Genomic DNA, 25,385 nt, shown 5'->3' on the forward strand with positions numbered 1-25,385 from the left:
AATAGACTTCTGGGAGGAAGAAAATAGTTTGAATAATGGAGGACAATTAACATTCTTCTTTTATTCCACCACCAGTTTTGCTACTTCTGTTTCCTTAATTAGTCCAATATTCCCCCCTTCACCTGCTTGTGACTGGCTGGCTGGCTTGGAGTGGTTTTCAATCTTGAGTGCGCATCATAATCCCTTGGACAGCTGATAAGAGATGATGATAGTGGGCCTAAGTATTGTGTTTCTAACAAGTTTTTAGGAGGTGCTGATGCTACTGGTCTAGGACCACATCTCAACAACCAACAGCAGAGAACTAGAAATGTGAGGTCCTAAACTTGGAATCCTAGAATGTGAGCAGAATGAAGTATCTATTATGACTGTTATAATTTCTCATCAAGCTGACAGAGTATCAGCTGCCTTTTCAGCTCCGAAGAGGCCGCAGAGAGAGCACTGAGGGGCTGAGATCTAAATGCTGGTTTCAAAGCTCTTTTCATCCCTGCACTGTACACTGACTGCCCAGCACTCATACAGAGTGGGGTCCTTGTGCTGTGCTGTCATGTTGTCATGTCTTCTTCTCCTGTGTGGTCATTGAGAGTGGGCTATGGTGAGAAAAAGTGGTGACAGGAGATCACTGCAGAAGTGAATGCAAAAACTGCACTTGCCATGCTTTAACAGGAACCCTTTGGTTGTATTATTTATGTTAAGACTCATTTTTTTTTTTTAAAGATTTTACGTATTTATTTGACAGAGAAATCACAAGTAGATGGAGAGGCAGGCAGAGAGAGAGAGGGAAGCAGGCTCCCTGCTTAGCAGAGAGCCCCATGCGGGACTCGATCCCAGGACCCTGAGATCATGACCTGAGCCGAAGGCAGCGGCTTAACCCACTGAGCCACCCAGGTGCCCCAAGACTCATTATTTTAAACATACAAATTAGTGATTATGAAGAAGGTCCGTGAGGTTGACGTGCTTTGCTGTGCCTGAGTGGTTGCATTCTACAATGATGAGCTTCCCAAGGAAAGGTGTTTTAGAAACTGGGCCTTATACACACTTATGAACTTTAACATCACATGGAATTAGTTCTTCAAAAGAACGTGAAGCCTTAAATGGCTTGGGTGATAAGTACAAATGCCAGTGGTGGGAGTTTTAATGCAAACAGACACCTTATGCTATCAGCTAGGGGAAAATAATTCAATTGAATTTAGGAGATTAAAAAAACATCCTCAAATCTTGCCTAAACTTGCCAAGTTCAAGGCCATCAATCAAACATAATTTCCTAAAGGAATGAAAATAACAGGGCAGTTTTATCTGCATGAATGTTAAAAGAATAATAAAAAGTAAACCCAAATAGAATGGCTGCTTATTTTGTACTTATAGTCAAGAAAAATCAAGAGGAGAAACATCACTTTGAGAGTAAGGAGTTCAAGAAACTAAAACCTGCTGATAGGAAAAATCAAAGAGAGAAGTTTTCAAAAGACAAATGGATATTTTATCCTATGAATACTGTTAATCTTCAAGAAATTTCAATGTCATTTAGAAAACATTAGTTAAGTTCCTTATGGACTGACAGGATAAATTAAGACAAAACACAATGAGAAGGAGAGACAGGGAAAGAGCAGAAACTTTCCTGCTAAATGAAAAGGTGCCTTGTTTGATCATGGTTGAAAATCCTATTTAAGGGAAACCAGTCCTATGTCCACTGGCTGGCTGCCTTTCTTAAGTAAGCTCTTAATATAATAGTGCATCACTAATGGATTGGGCACAGTGCTTTTCCATCGCATTAATGAAAAAGAGCTAAAGGCCATTACTTGTCCTGATTACCAGTCACAATGAGTATGGGGCACCTGGATGCATGTCTTTTGGACAATATGCAAAAGGTATGACACAGGCCATTGAAGAATTAACACACACACACACACACACACACACACACAAATGAAGCAAAGATGCTATGTTATTAAGAACAGTCAGTTTGCAGTGCTGTACATATGAGGGACCTGGGCAACAAAAAGGGTATGAAAGTACTTCCAGAAGGTGACTCTGGGGAATCAATTATAATGATGTTAGTAAGATAAATGAATATGATGGTTATCTAGGGAAGACAATTAACAAAATGAAATCTTCCAGATAAGCAGTATTGCTGAAGGGCAGTCATATTTCTAACAGACACTTTGTGGGTTTCCACCAACATTTTAAATTATTTCATTAAGACTTCTTTCCTAATAATTTCATTTCCTCCAATTTTTTTTCCCACTTTTTCTTATACCTTCTTGTTCATGAGATTTTCCTATCCTGTTCAGAAAGCTCTCTGCATTTAGTCATTCATTCAAATGTCCAAAATTCTTGGGAATTCTGTTTTCCTTTAACTATTTTAATTTTTTCTGAAGTTAAGTAAGCTTAGGATTATATAGGTGTGTCTACCAAATCAGCATTCTTACATGTGGGCATCATTCATTCAACCAACAAATATTTATTAAATACCTATTTAGATGGTGCTGGGTAACAGGGAAGTAAGGTTATCATAAGTAGTCCCTGCTCTAAAGGAGTTTATAGTCTTGACTCAAGAGAGAAAGAAAGATAATTAAACAGAAAATGATGATTCAGCATGTTAAATATTATGATGAAGATACTCCAAGGAACCTAAAAAAATAAGAAAAATGCCATCTCTAAGACAAGATAGAAAAATGAAGGACACTTCTAAGAAAAAAAAAAAAAAAAAAAGGCAGGCACCGAGACAATTCCTGGAAAACAACCCCAAATTAGCAAATTGAAGAGTAGAAGGAAAAGCATTAGACATCTAGACAGAACATCTAGATGGACAGACAGCTCATAGTTATATTTCCACTTGGGCAAAGACCCTGGAAGCTTGGCCCATCCTGCAAATTGAAAACAGTTATGCCTGGAGCACAGAGGTGGTGAGAGATGAGTGTGGAAAAGCAGACAGGGGGATCGTGAAGGACCTTGTAAAGGGGCTAAGTACTAAGGAGGGAGTTTTAAAGGTTGTGGAAGGACTTGAAGCGGTTTTAGAAAGATGACACTGGTGGTTGTTGAGGGAAGGGATTGTGGCGGGTTAAAACTTGAATCAGCAAGACCAGTCAGATGGATGCCCTCCTAATCCTGTCAAGGGACAACAGTTAATTAGAGTATCTCTCTGGGGGAAAAATTATACTAAATTTCAGGTCTACTAGAGAAAATTCAGGCCTCTGACTAGCTTTGTATTGCCTTCACATTTGATCTTCCAAATTTATTTGGAGTAAAAGTCAACACTGAAGTCTGTCTTAAGGGTGAGATCTTATTTAAAGACTTCTATTTTCATCAAAAAGTTGAGCTTTAGTACAATAGGCCTAATCAGACTGGCACAGTTCTTGAACTCCAAAGCTCCAGGGACCTGCAATCTCAAGACGGGGTGGAGAGGTGGTGAGGAAAGTACTGTATTGTCAGGTAGAGCACAACAGGTGTTAGCAGAGGACTTTGAATTTTCAAACTAAAGTGACATCACATTTGGCTGTGAAAATTGGGAAGAGATTCATGGCAGAGACATTGTTAAAGACAAGTGAGATCTGACCAGCAGAAACTGCAGGTGTAGTGGAGAAGAAGTTCCAGTAGAAAATCAGCACAGGCCAAGCAAGAAAGAAAGTGCTCATAGCCAAATACATCCTACAAATAACTGTGATCAGAGGAAGAACAGAATTATGGAGGGATATGGTAAGAAAAGCAGTTGGAAGAGTAACTTGAGGATTATACCAGGGCAGTCTCGAACTCAAGGCTGTTAAGTCCTTCTTAACTCTTGTACCCTTTGAGCTGTGGCTCATGACTAAGAATATTATATACTAGGAGTCTCCACTCATTTATTTAATTATATCTCAGCTTGCTCCCAAAAAGACTTTAAGGCAACTTCCAAAATTGTACAATATGTTGTAGTATCAAACAAGTGAGAAAAAATGAGTCAAAGGGAAAAAAATAAGATGAAGTCAGCAAGGCTAATAAAATATATGCCATTAAAATTCATCAGAGTTAGTTAGCAATGGATTACATGATACTGTGTCCATTAGGTAAGAAAATAAATCAAAGCAGAGAAGAATAATTTGCAATATGGAGGCAAGAGAGACATTTCTTTCACAGGTCAGAAAAGACCAGATACTATATAGTTTAAGGAGCAAAAGATCTAAAGTAAGCAAAGTCGGTTTCCAAGGGCTATTATTATAGAGTCCTTCAAATCAGAATGAATGGCATTGTGCCAATGCATACTTGAGAAAAAGCTATTTTTCGGGGGGGGGGGGGCAATGGGACACAGAATTACAGGTAAGACAGCTTCTTCAGCTTAATCCAAGGTTATAATTTAAAATAACTAAGGAGAACGGATATATGGCATATTATCCAAATATTCCTCCAAAAATATTATTATCCTTTAGCCAAGGCTCTGAAATATATGAGCGTTAGTGATTCTGGAATTGTACTTCTTGACAAGGACTTGGAATGTAGCTTTCTTTCCTGTTGGTAACACATAAATCCCAAAGCTGAACTTGGCATGGGATAGATAGTGTCAAATTGAAGAAGCTAAGAAGAATTTAAGAAAACCCACTCACTCCACCCAAAATAAACCTCTCACTATTTGGAAGTTAGCTGCAGGAAAGATAAGATTCTTCTCAGAAGAAATTTAGGTCTGCACTCACACAGAGAACAATAAGCAATCACCATTGTGGTTCTACAGTGTGAGGCAGTTTTTAGCACCCACGTCCCTGTGGGGTAATCTCTGTAAATCATCCATAGCTTTGAGTAGTGTTAACATCTCTGGTATGCACTGGCTTGCAAGTTTGACTGTTGCTGTTAGAAAAGTTGACTTTAGATTCAGAGATCTAATCTGTACCTTCTCTCTGGCAATAAAAGAATAGAGTAGGGGTAGTCATTTACTAAGGTAACTCCCAATTGTTATGTTAAAATCATATCCTTGCAAATCATGTTAAAGTAAAATGTTAAGCTCAATGTTTATTCAGGCAGCTGTGTGAAGGCTGAATAAGAAAGGGAAAGGCCAAGTATTGACATTTCAATAATAAAATTAGAAGGTAACAGGGACCCAGTCTGGACTGGAGTGGTAGAATGGAATGGAAAGATTAAAAAATGGAGAGCAGATTCAAAGTATATTGTGGAATTTAAAAAAAAAAAAAAAAAAAAAGGAAAGCTGCATGTGGGGAAGAGAGAGTCAAAATGTCTTGGAAGAAAAATGACTTGTCACTGTATAAGAGATTTTCAACTCTACTCCAAGCTCAGTTGAGTATTAAATCATATGATTCTCACCCAAAAGGAAGAGCTATATATACTCCAAGCCACTGTCAAAGAATATAACAATCCTAAACTCATAGATACACTTAATTTTAAAAATCTTGTCTTAGAGAAATAGTACTGAAAATGGTTTGCTTGAATCCTAGGGAAGCCTGTGGGAGAAAGTAGACTGGGAGGAAAGATTATGAGTCTTGAATTGTGAATATGAAGCCTGGGCTTCAGAGAGCCAGCCAAGGGTGGGGGGATTGGAAGGGGATGTTGGGAAGTATCTAGAAATGGGGGCATGGAACTCAAGGGATGGAATGAACAATAGAGATTTGGAGGCCATCTGCAGGATGGCTAAAGCTAGGGAAGCAGATGACTTCACTGAGAAAGAGAGCAAAGAAAAAGAAAGTGCCTTAACACCAGTACCCTGGAAAACAAATCAAATCCACAAATTTGTTTTTGTTTTTGTTTGAGCAGAGGAAATGTCATCAATAGATAAGTATATGTTGAAGAAGCTGTGTGGGATCACTGCTGTAAGAACATCAGAAGTTAAGACATGAAGACAAGAACATAAAAGGAAGGGTTAACATTGACAAAAAGAAGGCCATGACTAGACAAAATACAAAGGGATAGGAAGTGAGAAAGAATGAAGAAACAGACATTCGAAGTAAAGAGAAAACATTTGTGGGAGATCAGGTCAAATACAGTATCCATCTTCTCATAAAGGAGGAGGTAGCCATCTTAGTATAAATGGCAAGACTTGTGTATGGAATTTGAGAAGGTTGAAAAGTTTAAAACAGCTGAAGGAGCATAAATATGAGTGGGGGATCCAGCTGATCTTATAAAGAATCATTTTGTAGAGGACACGGAAACTTCCTTACTGAATGGTTGTGACAATCAAATGTAACCAATCAATTCACATAAAGTACTTAGCACAGCATCATAAAGTATTCTCTGTGCACAAAGATTCATTTTTGCACTAGCAGTACTTTTCATATATACTCAAAGCTTATGATAAATAAAACACATTTTGACCTATCTCATGTTTGTATTGACCTTTTATCAAGGCCATTGAATGTTCTGTTATATTTTTATCAGGCAACATTATAATTGCCCTTTAGATAAGAAAAGAATTTATGGAAATCTTTCAAATGATCTTTAATTAGCTGGTAGCTATTAGCAAGGTCATAGTATTCCCAATTAAATAATTTTTAAGAGTTATCACCAATCATCAGACAAGAACCGTCGATGACTGCGGGATAAAGGACAGAGGGAGGCAAGGGCATTTTGCAAACCGAAAAACAATTAAACACCTCCCTTTTCTGTCTAATGTGAGTGACTACAGCATCATAACCAAAGACAACTCTAGCTTTGCTTTGTTCCTCTCACTGACTAGATAATACTTACTAATACACCCAATCATTCAGTTGTCCCTGCCCCCACTTCCTGACAGCACCCAGGGCAGAAACTACCACCTCCTGAAGCCCTTCCCAAAGTCATACTGTGACTGTGAGTCCCTCCAAAGTCCCTTTTCTGAGATGTTCTCTGGTTCACCTGCAACTTCTCCCTTATTTTTCAAGCTAGTAAATCTAATTTTATTTGACTATAGTTGGTCTCTGGTCTTCTTTGTCTAGTAGGCTTTAATCTTCCAGAACAAATATCTCAAAAACCTCAACAATTATTATTTTTTTTTAAACCAACTCCACATATTTGATTTGCTAAAGTAACTGCTCAATTATGAATGAAATTCCCATTTCCTGAATCTGGAGTCCTGTGCTTTCCCAGATCTAAGTCTCTTGGGTGGACTGCTGGATGCAGAGCAGGCACATAAAGTAATTAAATTTATGCCTTATAGGGGTCTGCAATCCATTACCCTGAATCCAGCACGATTCTGCTGCCAACTGAAATATGTCCATTGCATGTAAATTAAAGGGCACCATCAGTTTAAAATCTTTTCAACTTTTTGATTTTCATTTTTAAGGAAACTTGATGGGAAACCTGATTATTGTTTTTGATATGTAGTATCTAGGTCAGATAGCTGATAGCTTTGCAATCAATATTGTATCAAAGCTAAATCACAGTGAATGCACCAAAGTGCACAGTTCAGACAAGTAAAAAAGGACTGGCCTGAAAAGAAGTAATATACTGTTCATGATATATTCGACATCATCAAAATGAATAAAAGTTAGTGGTAGAAAAGAGGAACGTATAAGCAGCATCTTGGGTGACAAGTGGACTTCAAAAATTATCACCATGATTTCGGGAGGAATAAATATTTTGTGATCTGCAACTTGGGAAACAAATCATCCCCAAAAGCAGGAGATCTTATTTTAAATGCACATTTAAAGGTGTACATATATGCAAATATAAATATACATATATAATTACAAATTTACATATATACATATATAAAACTCATGGAAGTTAGACTTAATATCCACATGTAATTTAAGTATATTATATGTGATCTCAATTTCAAACATATTTTATCAATTCCATAAACCACAAGAGACTGGAAGGCTCCCATTAAATAAACTTAGAAGATTTTAGGTTGTGCCAAGTGCTGCGTGCCACGGACACAACATATCATTTGAAATGTGATTTCAACATGGGCAGTGTTAGAAGCAGTGGTCAGCTTGTAGTGGAGATGCACCATCTGGTAGGTGGATAATGAATTCACATAAAAAATTAAGACTGACTTCAGGCTACAGAATTGTTAAAAAAAATTCGAAGCCACTTTTATCAAAGAAATAGGTTTCTTTTAACTCTACCATAAATACCATAGCGCTGAGATATAAGAATAGAAGTGGGGAAAATTTTAGAGGTCACCAGTGCTACCACTGCAACTGATCTAATCATGACAATCATCTTTATACTAACACACTCATGTTTTCGTGGTCTTTCAATGTCTCCCCAATATTAGATATAGTGAAAGACTATGCTGTTAATGTCTTAGCAAATGACACAAGCTGCGAAGCAACATTTCAAAGAACTTAGAAAAGAATTAAAAACACATATGATAATTACGTAATGCACGCTTGTTTAGCTTCACGTGCATGCCTAGGACTCAAAATTGTAACGGTAGCTCAATTTTGTCACCTTTTCTGCTTGCCATTGTGAATATTATTTTCTCATGTTGTTACAAAAGCTTTAAATTTTATTTATTATATTAATCCAACTAATAATATTATCATAGTTCAGACAATAAGAAAGATAATATCATCAACTCTTTTAATATTTCTTCCATTGTTTGATATTGGGTTTGGGAACTCTATTTTAAAATAGCATTGGTTCAGTCAATCTCTTATGGCAAATATCCAACATACTTCCCTGAATGCAGGGCAAGGAAAAGAAAAGGAAGCCTCCGTTATTTAATATCTATTATGACTCAGGCATGTACTAAGTACTTTCAATAGGTTCTATCAATCCTCAGCTAAGTACACACAGAGAGCTGCTAATGCACTATCTGTACTTAAGGGGGTGCGGGAGCTAAGCTTCAGAAAATTTAAGTGAAATTCATTGTGAAATAATTATTAAATAGTTAGACCAGGAATCACATAGCACCTTCTTGACTCTCAAAGCCATTTCTAATTATTATACCATCCTTTTTCCCATTCCGAGTTGCATGTGTGTGAATAAATGAAAACTGCCTGCTGGCCAATTTTTTAGATCAGATCAACACATCATCACAATCATCTTTCATTTTATCTTACCACTGAGACTTGATAGCACACCAACTTCCCTGAGCCCATTTGCATTTTTTCATTTACGCTTTTTACCATAAAAATAAGAGCTTTTGTATTTCCAAGTGAAATCTATGAAGGGTTTAAATAATTAAGCACTATATTAAAAAGCACAATTAAAAACACCAGCAAATCAATGAAGAGTCCAGAGCAATCAAGAGAACATGCCACTGGGAACGTTTGCAATGCACAGCATCTGACGTGAAGCATCCTGAAAGCCAAGGCCAAAAGGGAAATAGATTAAGTTATGCACTTTAGAATGTCAGTTAAAAAGAAGGATATCTGCTCATCTGGAGAGAGATACTTGCCGAGGCACTGAACTCAGGCAGCAATTCATCATCGGCTTCTTTATATAGGGAACATTGGGTGAAATAATGGACAATTACTTCCACTGTAGTGTCTCTAGAAAGCTAGCAATGTGGTTTAAGTGTGTGTGTCATGTGTCACCCCTCTAAGAAAGAAGAGGTTAAAACATTACAGTTTAACTCTGAGAAAGCATTTCTATGGGGATGTGCAATCATACGGTTCAGGTATTTTGCTTTCTGATAAACTAATTTAACACAGAGTCTAGAGAAATGTTGGCTTGTCTGTCAGGCCGTGTCTCTCCAGGATCAGATGTCTCAAGCCCGCCTCTGGCAAGTGTTGCACATGATAGTCAATTCAGGATTGGATTCTCTGGCGGGAACCTCCCGTGCCCACTTTGTGCTGTTGATTAAAAAGGGAACCATGTGCTTTCAGGACCAGATGTGCTGATTCCCGCACATGCAATTAGCTTCCTTTAATATTGAAACTCGTCTTGAAAATGCTCTCTTCCTTGGCTGCCATCACAGAGGCACTGCCCTTGGGGATGGTTGGGGTATTAAGGGATGCTATGTCCCTGATGCTGTGGAATGCCCTAGGCCCATGGCTGCCACTCATTGGAGGGATTCTGCTACAAAGAAATAGGACCTTGGATGCTGTCTCTCCATGTCTTGTGCGTGCTGCCTCACCCAGGGAAATTTGCTCTGACCCCCATCTCCAACCCTCCCAGGCCTGTCCTATGCAGTGTTAAGATTTTTTTTTTAATGATTTTATTTATTTATTTGACAGAGATCACAAGTAGGCAGAGAGGCAGGCAGAGAGAGAGGAGGAAGCAGGCTCCCTGTTGAGCAGAGAGCCCGATGCGGGGCTGGATCCCAGGACCCTGGGATCATGACCTGAGCCGAAGGCAGAAGCTTTAACCCACTGAGCCACCGAGGTGCCCCTGCAGTGTTAAGTTTTTAGAAGAAACCAGGAAAGCTTCCCTTCACTTTGAGTGCAAGGCACAATATAGTACTCAGACATGTGGTTACCCAGGGGAAAACAGAATAGCTAGCTAGTACTGACAAATCAAGAATGACTTCAGTGGACTCCAGTCAACCACAGTGGCCATGAGAATACCAGCCTAGGTGGTGTGACAGAGATGTAAAATGTATTTTTTACTACAAATCTGTTTGGATGACATAGCTCTTTTCTTTTCTATAAACCTCTAAAAGCACAGAATTCTAAAAGCTGTCAAAAGGATATTAAGCAGGATATATATTTAATTTTCCTGGTTGATAATTCCCCATTTCTGGTACATACAAATAAGGCCCAGGAAGTCCAGAGATGATGAGTATGTGAAATTTTTTTTTAAAAAAATGTACTCAGAGTTTTAATACTTCAGTTCCACAAATAATTATGCTGTATACACTAAAGTATTAAGAAGTTTCTCTCTCTGTCTTTATCTAAACCTCTCCCATGTCTGCCTTTCTGATATTCCATATGTCTTCAATGAAATAAAAAAAACACAAAAATGCCAACTTTAAAATGAAATGTACTTCATGCTTATTTATAATGTCAGTACAGTATTTAACTTGGAATACTTGTGAAATGAATTGATAAGAGCAGAGGTGGGCAAACTATATAACCCATAGACCAAATTCAGCATGTTGACATTTTTATAAATAAAGCTTTATTGGTATATAGCCACTATCATCCATTTATACAGTCTGTGGCTGTTTTTACCCCTAAGGCAGAGTTGAGTCATTATGATACACTGTATGGCCGTCAAAGCCTAAAATATTTATAGTATGGACTTTTACAGAAAAACTTGCTGGATTAGAAGATAAGACAAAAATTTCGCATCCTTGTCTTCCAACTCCTTCCATACCTATCCCCTCAAAACTGGGCTACCTTAGTGATGTTTATTTATCAGAACCATTGACTGACTTAAGCTCCCTTTAGTTATCAGTTACTTGAATAAAGCAATAAACCACTATCGCCCCACAGGAAGTCTTTAAGGCTTTATTTTTGTAATGTAGTGAACAGTATAAATGCACTAGCAGGAACACAATAACAACATGCTCATGCCGATTTGTCAAATACTCATACAAAGTGTGTTCTGCAAACTGCTTTTATGATACCTGTCGCATGCTGTGTTACATGACAAGTCATTACAGCCCAGTGTTCTCTTGTCAGATTCTATGTTCCTTGAAGGAAATGGGTACATCTCTATTTTATATCATCCAGTCTTGGTTCTTTGTCGTACTCTGGGAGCTCATAAATATTAGTTGAATGAGTGAATAATAAGTAGAACAAAGTCTCCCTTATTAAAATTTATTGAAAAGAAACAATCAATTAGTACATTTAAACAAATGCAATTTTGTAATTAAAATAGATGCACAATATTTGAGCAAAGAAATGAAACCAATTTTCATGCATGGCTTGTAGGAACACATAACTCTGTGTCAGGTCTTTTACAGTAAATACAATTTAATGGCTAATTGTTGCTAATTGGAGGTACTAATGGACCTAATTTTTAATTAAGGGATGGAAATCATTTATAATTAGCTCATGGTATCCATGAAAACAAATTTTATTTAGAGCTTGAAAAATGGTTTTGTTCTTTCAAATAGCTCAAATACACCCCTGTCCCCAATTAGGGGCTAGTTTTATAAAGTGATTCCCATACCAGAAGAGGCAGGCTTCAACCAAATCCTTGGTAGACTATCACCAATTCCAAATTAATGCAATGCATTACTTTCTAATGCAAACTGATGTTACTGATTAGCACAGACAATGTGCAGCAAAACCAGCATACAATTTTCACAATGAATTTGGTCTAAATCCAGGCAAGTACCCCTGTGAAGGACTTCATTCTTACAGCATGACTCCCTGGCTAGGAATCTGACACTCAAGTTCATATTTGACCACACTGAGTGTAGCTGTATGGTGATTTACCTATGCCTTTCCTGTGAAGCCTCATTGTGAAGTTACTCTGATAACGTTGACTATTCTCAACCTGTTTTAGCTGGTATGTAGAAAAGATAAAACAAAAAATGCATATATGCCCCAGAAGTTCTATGGATTCCTGTAAATGCAGTTTTGGGCTCCTTTTTTTTTTTTTTTTTTCCATTTTTTCCCAAACACAGGTTCAAATTCTGAACTCTAAGGTTTTTAGAAAAGAAGAATGACTTTTGGTTCTACTTTGGTTTCCTGTCCATAGTAGTCTTGCTTGATTTCTTGATGATGCCCTTCATGGAAATTCAGCTCAGAGCAACCAAGATAAAAATCTGACAAAAATTATCAGTAGTTTTTCTTTGTTCCTCATAAAATCCAACTGTGAATAGAAAAAAAATGATGTTTTACTTGCCATTTTTTTCATTGTAATTTGCCTAAATGGGAGCACCTTTTAAAAAATTATAATTGGTAGGGCAAAGAAACACTAAAAAGATAATAGTTTCCTGTGATTTTGAATGAAAATATACATGGTAGTTCCAGCCTTCTGTCTTCTGTCCTTGAAATAACGTGGATGAGGTGTAGCAGAGACTTTGACAAGGAAAGTTGAGTCCTGTGAAATAAATCTAGGACTCCATTTCCAAACTGTAGACAGTTTTTTTGGACATCGCCTCTCTTGATTCTCTCATATTCTTCCAGAATTATTAAAAAAAAAAAAGAATTCACATTTTTACTATTTACCTAAAACTTTTCCCAAGCAAATTATCTCTTAAGCTAAAGCTGAGTGTTTGATGACATTTAGCTCGACATTCAAATTCACACTGAAGTGCCTATATAGCTGCTAGAGTAAAAAGTACAAGTTTGAGTCCCTATACTCCTAAAATCATTGGCAGTAACATGACAATACACAAATCAGGCCCTCAAAAACACTGACCTGATACATGTTTCTGCCTTTAATTAGATCTATGTTCCAAGTGTTCTGGAAAGAACTTCATTCTTAAAAATTCTAAGAGGAAAAGTCTTTAGTATCTTTATAACATGTTCCAGAAATATGTCCTATCAGTGATTGACTGACACCTTATTAATGTCAAAAAACAAATAAACAAACAAACAAATCCAGACTTACAAAAATACCCACTTAAACAGTGGTCTCTTATGTTCATATTGCTTGATTTCTTTAACCTTTGGCACCTTCACCTCAAGTTCACCTTTGGCCACCTTCTTCATGACCTTGACTTTGCCAAGAAACAGTTCATTATTCATAATCTTAAATTCAAGTCTTTTCTGACCACTTCATATATATCCTGGAGACCTCTGTTCTCTATATTCCCTGTTTCTCCCTCTCTCCCATCCCTATGGCCCACTTTTCTCTTTCTATTGATCTGGAAACTATGGTTTGTCACTTAATCACTCTCTTGCCAATACTGGCAGTACATATTGGCCTTTTTCTCACTCCAGTCAGTAAAACCTTAGCCCTGGATTAATCTACCTGTCTGCCTTCTTGGCTACTGATCACTACAGCAGAAAATCAAACATCCTCACATATTGGCAACACAAAAATCCATAATCTTTAGCTTCTAATGGATCTCCAGTACTGCCCCTCAAACTTTGTATATATTGGTGGTTTGCTTTCTTACTTCACAGTTCTCCAAATCTCTTTAAATCCCTTCTCTTACCATTTCCTACTTGTTCTCAGAAGATGCCACTTAATACTTCACATAAAAACAAATAGTATTTATCTCATAATAATCCTTTAATATCCTATTCCTACATTGACAGACTTATAAGTACATATATCAAGCCTTCCTCCTATCTTCCCACATTCCCACAAGAGATGTCTGCCTTCTTCAGTGACCTAGTTCTTTCACTCATGCCCTTTATAAGTGACATTTTCAAACTTTAGAATACTTTCCTGGCTCCTTTATGTCATAACCAAATACTTCCCATCTAAAAACATCTAAAAAAAATCAGAACATCAGTCAATTCCATTCTCCATTCGTTTTTAGTTTTATCTTGTCTACTCTTCTTCAAAGTCAAATGTGCTAAGTTTCTGGCACTTGCTGCATCTACTTCCATACAGGACATTCACTACCTTTCCCATACAGTTGCCCATTTTATATGTTTTCTGACCATTTTATATGTTTAAGGTTCTGCCTACTTCTCTTCATTCTAAGAACATTCTCTGGGTAACATGACTTAATTCCATGTTGATATCTCTAAAATTCATCTCTAGCTGGCAGCTGTCAGAATTCTATGTTCCAGACACACACATCCAAATATTTATTGATTATTTCGATTTGGATGCCTCACAGACATCCGAAGCTCAACACATACAGTCCTGAACTTGGTCTCTTTCCTGCCAAACTTGATCCTCTGTCCTCTGGTTCACATCACAGCAAATGACACCTCAGGCCACTGAGTTGCCAGCAACTTAAGGAACTACCTTTAAATCTTCTCTATCTTTCTGTTCTGACACTCAGTCAGTTAATATATCCTAGGTTTGCATTGCATTCTCATTTCCACATCTTGAACAAATGCCAACTTCATTTTGGGCTCATGTTCTTGAGTTCTGGTCTCCTTTTCTAATTTTATGTCTCTTTATGTCTCAATGTATTCACTAAACTGTATCCAGGGTCATGTCAGTCTCCAACTTAAAACCATTTAGCATTTACTGCCATCAAGATAGACTTCAAGTAATCATATCTGTTTATTTTGCTCCAGCTTATTTCTCCAGGCCTGTTTTCTCCACTCTCAATCTCTCTATATGTGTTTCTATGCCATTGGACCATTTATACTTCCCTGAATTTTCTATGTCCTGCTACCCATGAGCCTTTATATATGCTGCAATCTTGGTCTGAAATTTTCCTTCTCCAACTTATTTTTTACTTGACTAATCCCTAAATCTCCTTATGTCTCCATTTAGAGGTTTCTTCCCCTTTTTCTGACTTCTCTATTATATGTTGATTTTTTTTCTTTTTGCCATCATAGCACCTTGTAACAAGAATGACTAGAATAGCTATTGCTAATAACACTTGAACACTTATTTTATGCCAGGTTCTGTTCTAAGTGGGCTATATATTTTTTAAAAAGATATTATTTATTTATTTTATTTTAGAAAGAGAGAGTGTGGGTGCATTGGGGGAGGGGCAGAGGGTGAGGGTGAGAGAGTATTAAGCAGATTCCACACCCAGTGTGGAGTCGAACTCTGGGCTTGATCTCACAACCCTCAGAATTTTCACCTGAGCTGATATCAAGAGTCAGGTATTTAACCAGCTGAATCACCCAGGTGCCCCATGGGCTAATATATCTTCATACCTCTAATACTCACAACAACTTTATGAGATAATTTTTATTATTTTCTCAGGTAACTAATATAAGCAAATTCCCAAGTTTCTAGAACTTGTGACATAAGTAGATTCTGAATTGAGGCACCTTATTGAAAACTTTATAAACTTAAACATCATATATTTGTCTACATAGAAACACTTTGATCCTGTGTCATAATCACCTGTTTGTTTCTCATTTCCTACTTCAACCTTAGGTTTTTAGAAGGAAGTTGTATATCTAGCACCCAACACAATGATGGCTATATGGTATGTTTCCAATAAATACTATTTGAGTAAATAAAAGAACAAAGTGACTTGTGACTCAAAGATGAGCCTTTGCCTAAAATCAGACTTACCCTGACCTAGCCTTGGTGCCTGTATTGTGACATTTCATCCCAAGAATGCCAAGTACTTGCTATCATCTAATCACCTCATATACCTTTATTTCTAAGAGTTTACATATCCTGTCTCATTCCCATCATGTACCTTACCCATTCTTGCCCAACTACTAACATCTTATTATCCTTCCAAATCCAGCTCCGAATTTACTTTATTCCTGATCTTATTAGATTCTAGATTTTAGTTCCTTCATACATTGTACATTTAAACATCACAAACAATGACAACAACAAGAAGAAGAACAACATTAAATTAGACCATGGTATTTTTTAACATTGGTCTATTATCTATTCCTCTTTGTATTCCAAGTACTTGCGTGTAGTGCCTAGCACTCAGAAGGTGTTCAATAAATGTTTGATGGGTTGATCGAATGATAATTAGGTTGGGTTATGTCTCTGTAGATTACCAACCAGACATCTTGAACTCAGGTGCATTATGGCAGTTTTGTCTGCTCCAACACTGGCAAAGAATTTATTATTATTTGAGTTGTCCAGTGTGGGCCTATTTGGAGATATGAGAAGAAACTGTTATAACACCTTTGCCCATTTTGCTCTCCTGATTTGGTCAAGGGTTGGGCAAAGGATACACTATTTTTCAGAAGTCATTCAAGTTGTGCCCACCAGGACAATTAACACACTTCTGGAAGGTAAGTAGTCTATTTTCATTTAGCTATAGATCAAACATGCCAAAGACGTCTATGCAAATTCGTAATATGTCAAACCACCAATCCAAACTTGTATGGGGGAAGGGACTGTGACACTCCCATCCTGCCCCCATCTTATTTTTTCTGTTACTTCCGTATTAGTCTCTTCTTTTGTACTCTACAGCTGGGATAGTAACACTTTTTTTTTTTATTCTAGTGATATCATACTTGGCTTTTCGAACTATTCTATGTGATTATTGCTTTTATTCCTTAAGCACACACAAAATTGCTGGGTTAAGTTTCTCCAAGCACTACTTTGACTAAGTAATTTCTCTGCTGAAGAACTTTTAGTGGTATCTGTCTGTCTATGGAACTAGGTGAGAGCTCCAAGCAGCCAGATGTCTTGCCTCAATTGATTTGTGTAAGAGCCCTACCTATGACTGTTATCTAGCAAATGCTTTTGATGTTTCCTTGCTGTTGTTTTTGTTAATTTCGTTCTTGAAAGTGAAATCGTACAACTTAGTTGAAGGCAAGTTCCAGTTTTTGTCTTCCACTATGACTAATATTGGTGAATTATCAAGAGTGGAAGCCACATATTTAAAAAAGTCAAGGCTGTATGCATTGAATGAAGTATCTTCCCTTCCCAAGCATCACATATCCTAAATGAAATAGGCATGTTAAGCTATGACCAGTAATACACTTTGGGAAAGATCAGTGATATTTTAATTAATGACAATTTATAGAGTTTTCAAGAGGACCAAAGTGACAGCTGAAAGCTAACTGATTGTTTCTCAACTGAACTTTTAAGATGCGTATTCAGCCATGAGCATAATTAAAAAAGTCCACAAGACATGAGAAACAGATTACTCTTCAGATGCTGGGTCAGGCAAACCAGGTGGTCAAGAACACAGTGTTCTCTGCTTGAAAACCACCGTTCACTTGCCAGACTTTACTGCCCCTTGGGCTCTTTCATTCTATTTCTGGCCTTTGTCTCTTGCTCTGTCACACCAATGCCCTTCTTAGATTTTATGTCCTCATCATCTAACACATCAAAGGATCAGAGAGTTCAAAGCTCCTCAGGCTGCCAGTATTTTATTTAGTTAAAAAAGTCAACAAGAATGAAAAATCGTGCCCATTTTCCTCTTTGCAAGAAATCAAAATTTGAAATTAAGGTGAAAGCACAGAGGATCTGTGCCATTCCAAATAAAAACCAACCTCTTCATATACATATATCCCTTATAAAGTGTACCACTGAATTTTACAAAACAATTTAAATGTTGCTAATTAAAATCCTCAAGATGCTAATGCATTCTCAAATCAATCTCTGCCACTTTGTTGTACAAATGGAACACTGGCAGCTTCTCTTCCAATATCCAAAATACCATTTATAGAACAAATTTGAACTTTCAATTCATTCAACAAACAATTATATCAAGAACCTACTATGTGTCAGATACTACGCTGGGTGTTGCGCAAGCAAAATGGAATGACTTTCTGATTTCAGAAGAATTCTGGTCTCTAAAGCAGTGCTTCTCAAACTAGTTTTTATTAATCTGTGCCCTCTTTTGATAAACATAAATATCCTTCTCCCACTTCCCAGAAATTCTGATGAATCCTTCTCACACTGAGATTCACTGATACACAGAACATAGACTCTATTTTCTGTGTATTCTTCACAAACCAAATATCTTTTAGCTTTCATTTTTTATTTCAAGAGCAACATACTCATGTTCCATATGCAAAACTGGATTGGAATATTAAAGATAAACTTTTTTGAACCACATATGCTATCCCGCTGTCAGTCCCAGAACTGAAATTCAAATTCCTGTACCCAGCCCTATTGAGAATCACTGCTTTAAAGAGTTTTGGAGAAAACCAGGCAACCTCCATCTCTCCCCTCCAATCAAATCTTAAAGGAATTAGAATTTTCCTACCTGACACAACAGCTGGTGGAGTATCATAATCCTGTCTTGGGACTGAATCTTTGAATGAAAAGAGCATGAGAAAGAATGCAATGAAGTACAAAAGAAAATAAAATAGAATCTTAGCTCTAAAATGTGGAAGTGCCCACTGTATGTCATATGGTTGCCTAAACCCCCTGCCTTCAAATGCTCAAGGCACTATGACCCCTAGTTGACAGTTGATACAATGGTCCCCAGAATTGCCACAGGGTATATGTTGTGAGGCCCCCGTGTGACCTGCTAGGGCAGTACATTCTATCCTAGGATTCCATCATCTTCCTCACTCTGTCATCATTTTGGCCCCTCCTGGGAGAATTGCTGTGAAATTTTTACCCTCTCTGGTTGATGCACATGTTCTAAAAGGCAGCCCATCTGGAAAGGGCCCAAAACACAGTGTGAAATGAAATTCTGGAGAACAAAAGAAAGAACTAAAATTTTTAGAGATAAATAAAAAATGTGCATATTCCCACACTCTATGAAGATTGATACATTTCTGAAATCGGAATTTCATTAGTAATCACTCAGCCCTGGCTCTGATCCCAGTGACTGTTGGGCAAGGCCAAGAAGCTTTGTGGGCTCAAATGGTGAGAGCAGAGATAAACAGAGCACAATCTATTCAACAGATGACTGCTGTCTTTTTCCAAAGTGTCATAGCCTTGGAAGGGGCAAATAGTAGATAAAAGTTAATTTAAACTACGTGACACCCGTTTCCAAATTTCAGGTTATGTGAAACCAAATATATCTGATTTTTTAAAAGATGAAACTTCGGCTTAATCTAATTCCTTTAGTCAAGGATCTTAAAAAGGAAAGTGGGACATGGCCTATGGCCCAAGGCCCCCCTTCTAAAAACGGAAAGTTCTCATCTAGCCCTAACTTCCCTTAGAGGGGCAAACTGTGTAAAAGGGACCAGATAGTACTCACGTTCAAATAAACTGCCAAAACATGATTAAATAGATGATTTTCTGTGACCCTTATTCTAGACACATGTCCATCATTCATTCCATTTTAAAAACAAAAACCTCAAACTTCATTTTCCCACCTCCTTGATAACTGAATTTGGACTATCACAAATGTCTCCATTTAATCTCCTAGCCCTAAAATGATTGATGTTAATCCCTCTCTCATGAGCAAATGGCATGTGAGAAGATAGATTAAGACTTGGACATTGCAAGGCACTTTGGCCAGCAAAACCCAACATGCATCAAAGATTCAAATGCAAATAAACCTTGGACATGAGTTATTTGGTGTCTCAAAACAGGTATGTGAATGTGAGTTCATTGTAATCCCAAATTGAGAATAAGTAGAATCATTTTTAAAGGAGCTTCAAACATTTTATTAATAGTGATAGTATTTCCTAGTACCTTAAAAAAAATAACAACCGAAAACTTCAATCACATATTATTGCTATAAATCAAAAAAAAGTTGATTTTATGACCCTGTCACTAGTCATTTCCCAAGAATATATTTATAACATTTAAAAATAAATCACAAAAATAAATCATGCTCATTGTTGAATACTTGGACAGTGTAGAAAAGGATAATGATTAAAATAAAAATTATCTCCCATCTCATCATCTGGAAATAACCACACTTATTTTGAATTTCTTACAGCCTTATTGCATAATTTTTTTCATAGTTGATACTATATTTCCACATGTGCAAATTTATATCCTGCTCTTTTGATTTAATATAATAATCTTTTTTCCTATTTTAAACTTATAACTTCATGCTGCCTCACATTCTGGTTTATGAATGGATTATAATTTAATTAATCATTCTTCTTTATTAGCCATTATAAAGAACATAGGGCTGGATATTTCTGAGGTCTAAAGGCTTTTCTGTTATTTAGAATATCTCTATAAAATAGCTTCTCAAAACTCTAACTGCGTGGTGAATTGGAAGAGCTGTTTTGAAGAGTCTTGACTTGCTATTCAACTGACATTTTTACAAATTTAGATTTCTATCATCCCACTGTCAGTGATTGAGAATGTTTATTTCTTCACACCTTCATCAGTGATGTGTTTTCTTTTGATAACTTCATTTGATGGGTTATGTGTATATGTCCATGTAAGTAGTTGATTAAATTACTGTTTCCTTAATTACTTTTTTAAATATGTGTTTTGGCATCCTGCTCCTCCTTTATTACCTATCCATTCATGTGCTTTGGTATTTTATCTATTGGGGCTTTTGTACTCTGTTGTAACATATTTCAACTCAGAATCCATTTCTTAAGCAGCAAAAGCTTGATATTTGCAGATAAACTTTCCTAATACTAGGATCTCACTTAATGCCTACTTATTGTTTATAAGACTACCATCAAAGTTCATTATCTTACCCTAAGACTAAATACATTTTTAGAACTATTTCCCTTTATCTATATTTTATTTCTTGTACTTGACTAGTTTTAATTAATTGATACATTTTCCTGAAAGTATACTCATTACCAATTATGAATTTGTAATACTAGTTCCTAATCCTGAGTCCACTTAACATCTTATGTTGCTTTTTTCTTTTATCACTGTCAATCTTAATACTCATATTCATAGCTAATACTTGAGGAAAGAAAATCTCCAGGCAAAACGAATAGTTCAGGATTTTCACCTGATAGTGTCAGAATTTTATAGCATTAAAAATGGAATGGCATGACTGAAAAATGTAGAGAACCATGGTGAACAAATGGATTACAATTAGAAGATTATCTTTGTGCGTGGCTATGGTTACACCATGGGACTCCAGTGATGTCACAAATCACCAGTGGATTCGAGAGCACAAACAGAACTGCAGATAAGGAACGTGCAGAACAAAAACTTTTTATTTCTTTGAACACATTCTGGTGACATTGTAAGCCACTGGTGACCACCAACTGAACAAATGAAAAGGAGATAAGAAACTTGTCAAACAAGATTGTCATGCAGTTTGGAGGTTCTCATAACTCAGTAAAATCCCCAGTGGTTTCTGCTAAAGCTTACAATGGAGTGATAAGAAATTATGGATAATGGTGCTTTGGTTCTATAGAGGGAATCCTATGGCAAAAAAATAAATAAATAAAAGCAGTAAAGTTAGAAAATTCTTCAAGGTCAGCAGAGTCCTGGGATAAAAGTTATACTGCTTGCATACAATTCATTTCTCCTAAGGCCTGCAGATTCTGCCCAACTTAAAAATGGGCAAGGAATTCAACAATAAACATTTGAGTTTGCAAATAGTAGACAAAGGTTAGTCAAACTACATGGTACCCATTTCAAAATTTGGAATTATAGGGGCTCAAATATATCTAATTTTATGACAATAAAAAAAGAGGCTTTGGCTTAATATACTTCTTGATCCCAGGGATCTCAGAAAGAAAAGTGGGACATGACCTGTGGCCTAAGTTCCCCTTTCTAGAAATGGAAAATTCTAATCTGGCTCCAACCCATATCAACCCTGATCCCTGCCTACTTTGGATTATTCACTGGATCTCTCTCTGCCCTGCCTTTGGGACCTGTTTCTGGCATTGAGGTTCCCGTGTTAATCTAGAGTTGTCACTGCTCACACCTTGTCTTGCAGAGTTTCTGTGAGCTCAGACATCTGAAAGCCTCTGAGTAGTTACAGGTAAGAAAGACACATGGTCAGATAATTTTAGATTGACTGGCCGTGGCAACATGGTAGAAAATGGATTGGAGCAAGCTAAGGGCAGTTAGGAGACTATTACAATTAATCAAATGAGGCCCAGGGTAGAGACTCTAGAAATGTGGAGAAAGGGATGTAGTTGACAAACGTCTATGGACAGAACTGGTGGATCTTGAATAGTTGCATCTGGTGGTGAGGGAAAAGCAAAGAGTCGAGATTGAGTCCTAAGTGTAGCATTGGACTGCCTGGGCAAATGGTCATGGGATTAGTTGGAGAAGAATTAAGGAGCAGAAACACAGAAGAGGAAGAGGGTCAGTGGAAAGGAAATTGGGGAAACTCATGAGGTTAGTTTGTGTTGTACTGACTTTGAGATGTTGGAAGATTTAAATGGAGTTATTTTGCAAGTTGTTGGTTAAGTGATTTTTAAAAAGTCTAAGATGAGGTTAGCATTGAGGACTCAGTTTTAGGGGTCTTCAGCATAGAAGGCAAAGTTCAAAACCGTGAAAGTGGATGAGGTTGCTTAAGGAAATCATGTATGAATGAGAAGTTAAAAATGAAACCCTGGCTTAGCAGCCTATAGAAGCAAAGAAGAAGCAATGGCCAGAGACATCAGAGGAGAACCAGGAAAACCTTGGGCAGGAGTCACAAACTGAGAGCACTTAGGACAAACTGGGACTGATATTCAAATGCAGGGAGATTGCCTGTTAAAGTGCAAATATTTAGCTTGTCTTAAAAAAATGGGAAGGTGAGGCCACCTTGAGTCAGTATGACCATATAGCAATAGCTTTCTGGAGTTGAGCCGGGGCTGCCTTCCTTAGACAAGGCTGCCAAGGTACCCCTTCTCCCTATGATTGATTCATCCAACACTCAGACAGAGCTGTTACTATTATTGCATGAAAATATCTCTCATTTAAGATATAATCTCCAATATCATGTGTACTTATATTACATGACTATGTTTGTGATATGATAAATCTAGACCAAATTTGACATGTTTCCAGGCTGTCTTGTTTGATCTCCATCGGCTTTATTCATTAATGTGACTTAGCTGGCTTCTCTGGACTTTTGGGTTTACAATCCTGAAAAAGAAGCTAAGGAAGTAGAAACTTGAGAAAAATAATTTATGCCAAATGAGACAGAATGGGCCTAGACTTGTACTATGACCTTGATAATGTTCTATATTCCTTCTGGTGACCTGGACTGAATGGCCACATTAATGAACATAATGGCCACATTATGAAGCCACTTGAGGTAGAGAGATAAAGGCGGCTCATTTGATAAGCATCTAGCGGGTGTCACACATGGTTTTAGGTATGTTACGTATATCATTCCATTTAACACACCACCACTGGGATGTACATATTATTTTCCTCCTTGGTAAAAGAGGAAATAAAAATTCAGAGAGTTAAGTAACCTAACACACCATAGCTAGTTAGGGGCAGAACCTGGCTTTGAACTCAGGTTTAATTCTAATGCCCACTGTTCTTTCCATGATACCAAGCCACCTATTCCCAGCAATAGATAAAGCAATGGAAAAGATGCAGTAAGGCGGAGAAATTTGATTAAAAGAATCCATTTCAATTGCATAACAGCCACTACACACGCCAATCAAAAATTCAGATAAAAGGAATCTCTGATGGCATATCAAAGTGTAAGAGTGACAGTTTGAGAAAAAAGTATAGCCATATTCTGGACACCACTAAACATCAACAAAGTAATAGTTTTTCTCTCTCTGGCTTTCCAGAAACTTATGGAATTTTAACCCTTGGTAAACCATCAATTTACACAAAGCTTATGATGTGCCTAAGCATTATTCAGTATAAATGTGAAGCAGGAAAAGAATGAAAAAAAAATTAGAAGAAATTTGGTGTTAAAAATGAGCCACCGGCTTAAAACGCTCTAAGAAAGGGAAGGATTATATATCATTTTTGAGTAATTTGACTATTATTAGCTGGGCGAAAAGTTATGATCTCATATAAATGCATTCTTGTTGAAATGCTCAAATACTAATCATAATATATGTTACTGAATCAGCCTCTATTGTAATTCTGAAACTGTTCTATATATTTTAGCTTATTTTTCAATTCTCTAAAGGATTCAGTCATATTCTTAATTAACTTAGCTCTTGTATTTTTTTCTAGTTGGCAAATCTGAATTTCAGCAAGTCAGCTGGTTTTGTTTTTGATTCAACTAAGTAGGATTTAGAAAGTGTTTCTTTCTAGACTTTCTAGATTTTCAGACGTTTGTATTATAAGTCATCCTCTTCTTGGATTCTAGATTGCCGTTCAACACAGTAAGATTGAATTACTTCACTTGTTCAGAATTTATCATCTTTTAAGGAGATAAAGGCTGATATGAAGGGAAATCAACAGCGTAGACACGAGAAACTTCAGTTTCTCCCAATGAACTTGGGACTTGCTTTGTTAGTAAATGAGTGAAGTGACTAAATGTTTATGTAAATTACATGGCTGTGTTTGTGATATGAGTAAATATAGCCCAAATTTGGTGATATATTTCCAGGGTTTATTAGTTGTCGTCAAGGTTGGCCCCTGACTTGTGAATGACCTGGGAATGACATATTAGCTGAAATGGATAAGCATCTGGGAAAAGAAAATCAGGCTCAGGTGTATTATGTTACTAGATCTAGATCTGCAGGTGCATATATAAAGCCACCTTTCCATACACATTCCTAAAACTATTTCCCTGATGAAAATTAACTGTACCACAGTGTAGAGTTAAATATAGTCTTAGACATGACTTGAAAGTCTAGGTCAGAGACCTAAAAAATTATTGGATCTAGCCCCTGCTTTCAGACAGGTAAGCTATCATCAACTGCTTTTTATAAGTTCAGCGACTGAGGTCTCAGGTAAGTACTCTTTATTGAAAATCTCTTTATTGAAACAATGGGACTCTTTCCATCAGGCATATGGATTTTCTTCCTATTTAGGGCAGACTTTTCTGGCTTCAGTGGACATGTCAGAAACTTCTTATACTCCAAAAAGCCCATGAGTTGTTACATTTATGTGGCAAGCAAGCCATTGCATTAAGGTAAAATTTCTGATATAAAGCTAGTGTCCTCAGTGTACATAGATATTTAGAGACAATGTCAGAGTACCTGTGAAGAATCACAGAAGTGGCAACTATGAGACATACAGGCTTATGTCATAGAGGTGGATAGTGAAAGAGCCCCCATATAGCATCACTGCTCACTACTCAACCA

General features: G+C 37.0%; 1 protein-coding gene across 13 annotated transcripts in view; it reads right to left on the bottom strand.

Moving 5' to 3' along the window:
• The window catches only part of RBMS3 (RNA binding motif single stranded interacting protein 3), a 712,557-nt gene that overhangs the window by 38,853 nt on the left and 648,319 nt on the right, over positions 1–25,385 (bottom strand). For 10 of the 13 annotated variants that reach the window (XM_032359702.1, XM_032359695.1, XM_032359728.1 and 7 more), the window contains one exon: positions 18,533–18,580. The exons of the other annotated variants lie outside the window; for them this stretch is intronic. In XM_032359702.1, the coding sequence (XP_032215593.1) occupies positions 18,533–18,580 (48 nt within the window). The remainder of the gene's footprint in view (positions 1–18,532; positions 18,581–25,385) is intronic. 13 annotated transcript variants of the gene reach the window in all.

Source organism: Mustela erminea, chromosome 1 (assembly GCF_009829155.1).
Source record: "Mustela erminea isolate mMusErm1 chromosome 1, mMusErm1.Pri, whole genome shotgun sequence".
NCBI classification, from domain to species: Eukaryota; Metazoa; Chordata; class Mammalia; order Carnivora; family Mustelidae; genus Mustela; species Mustela erminea.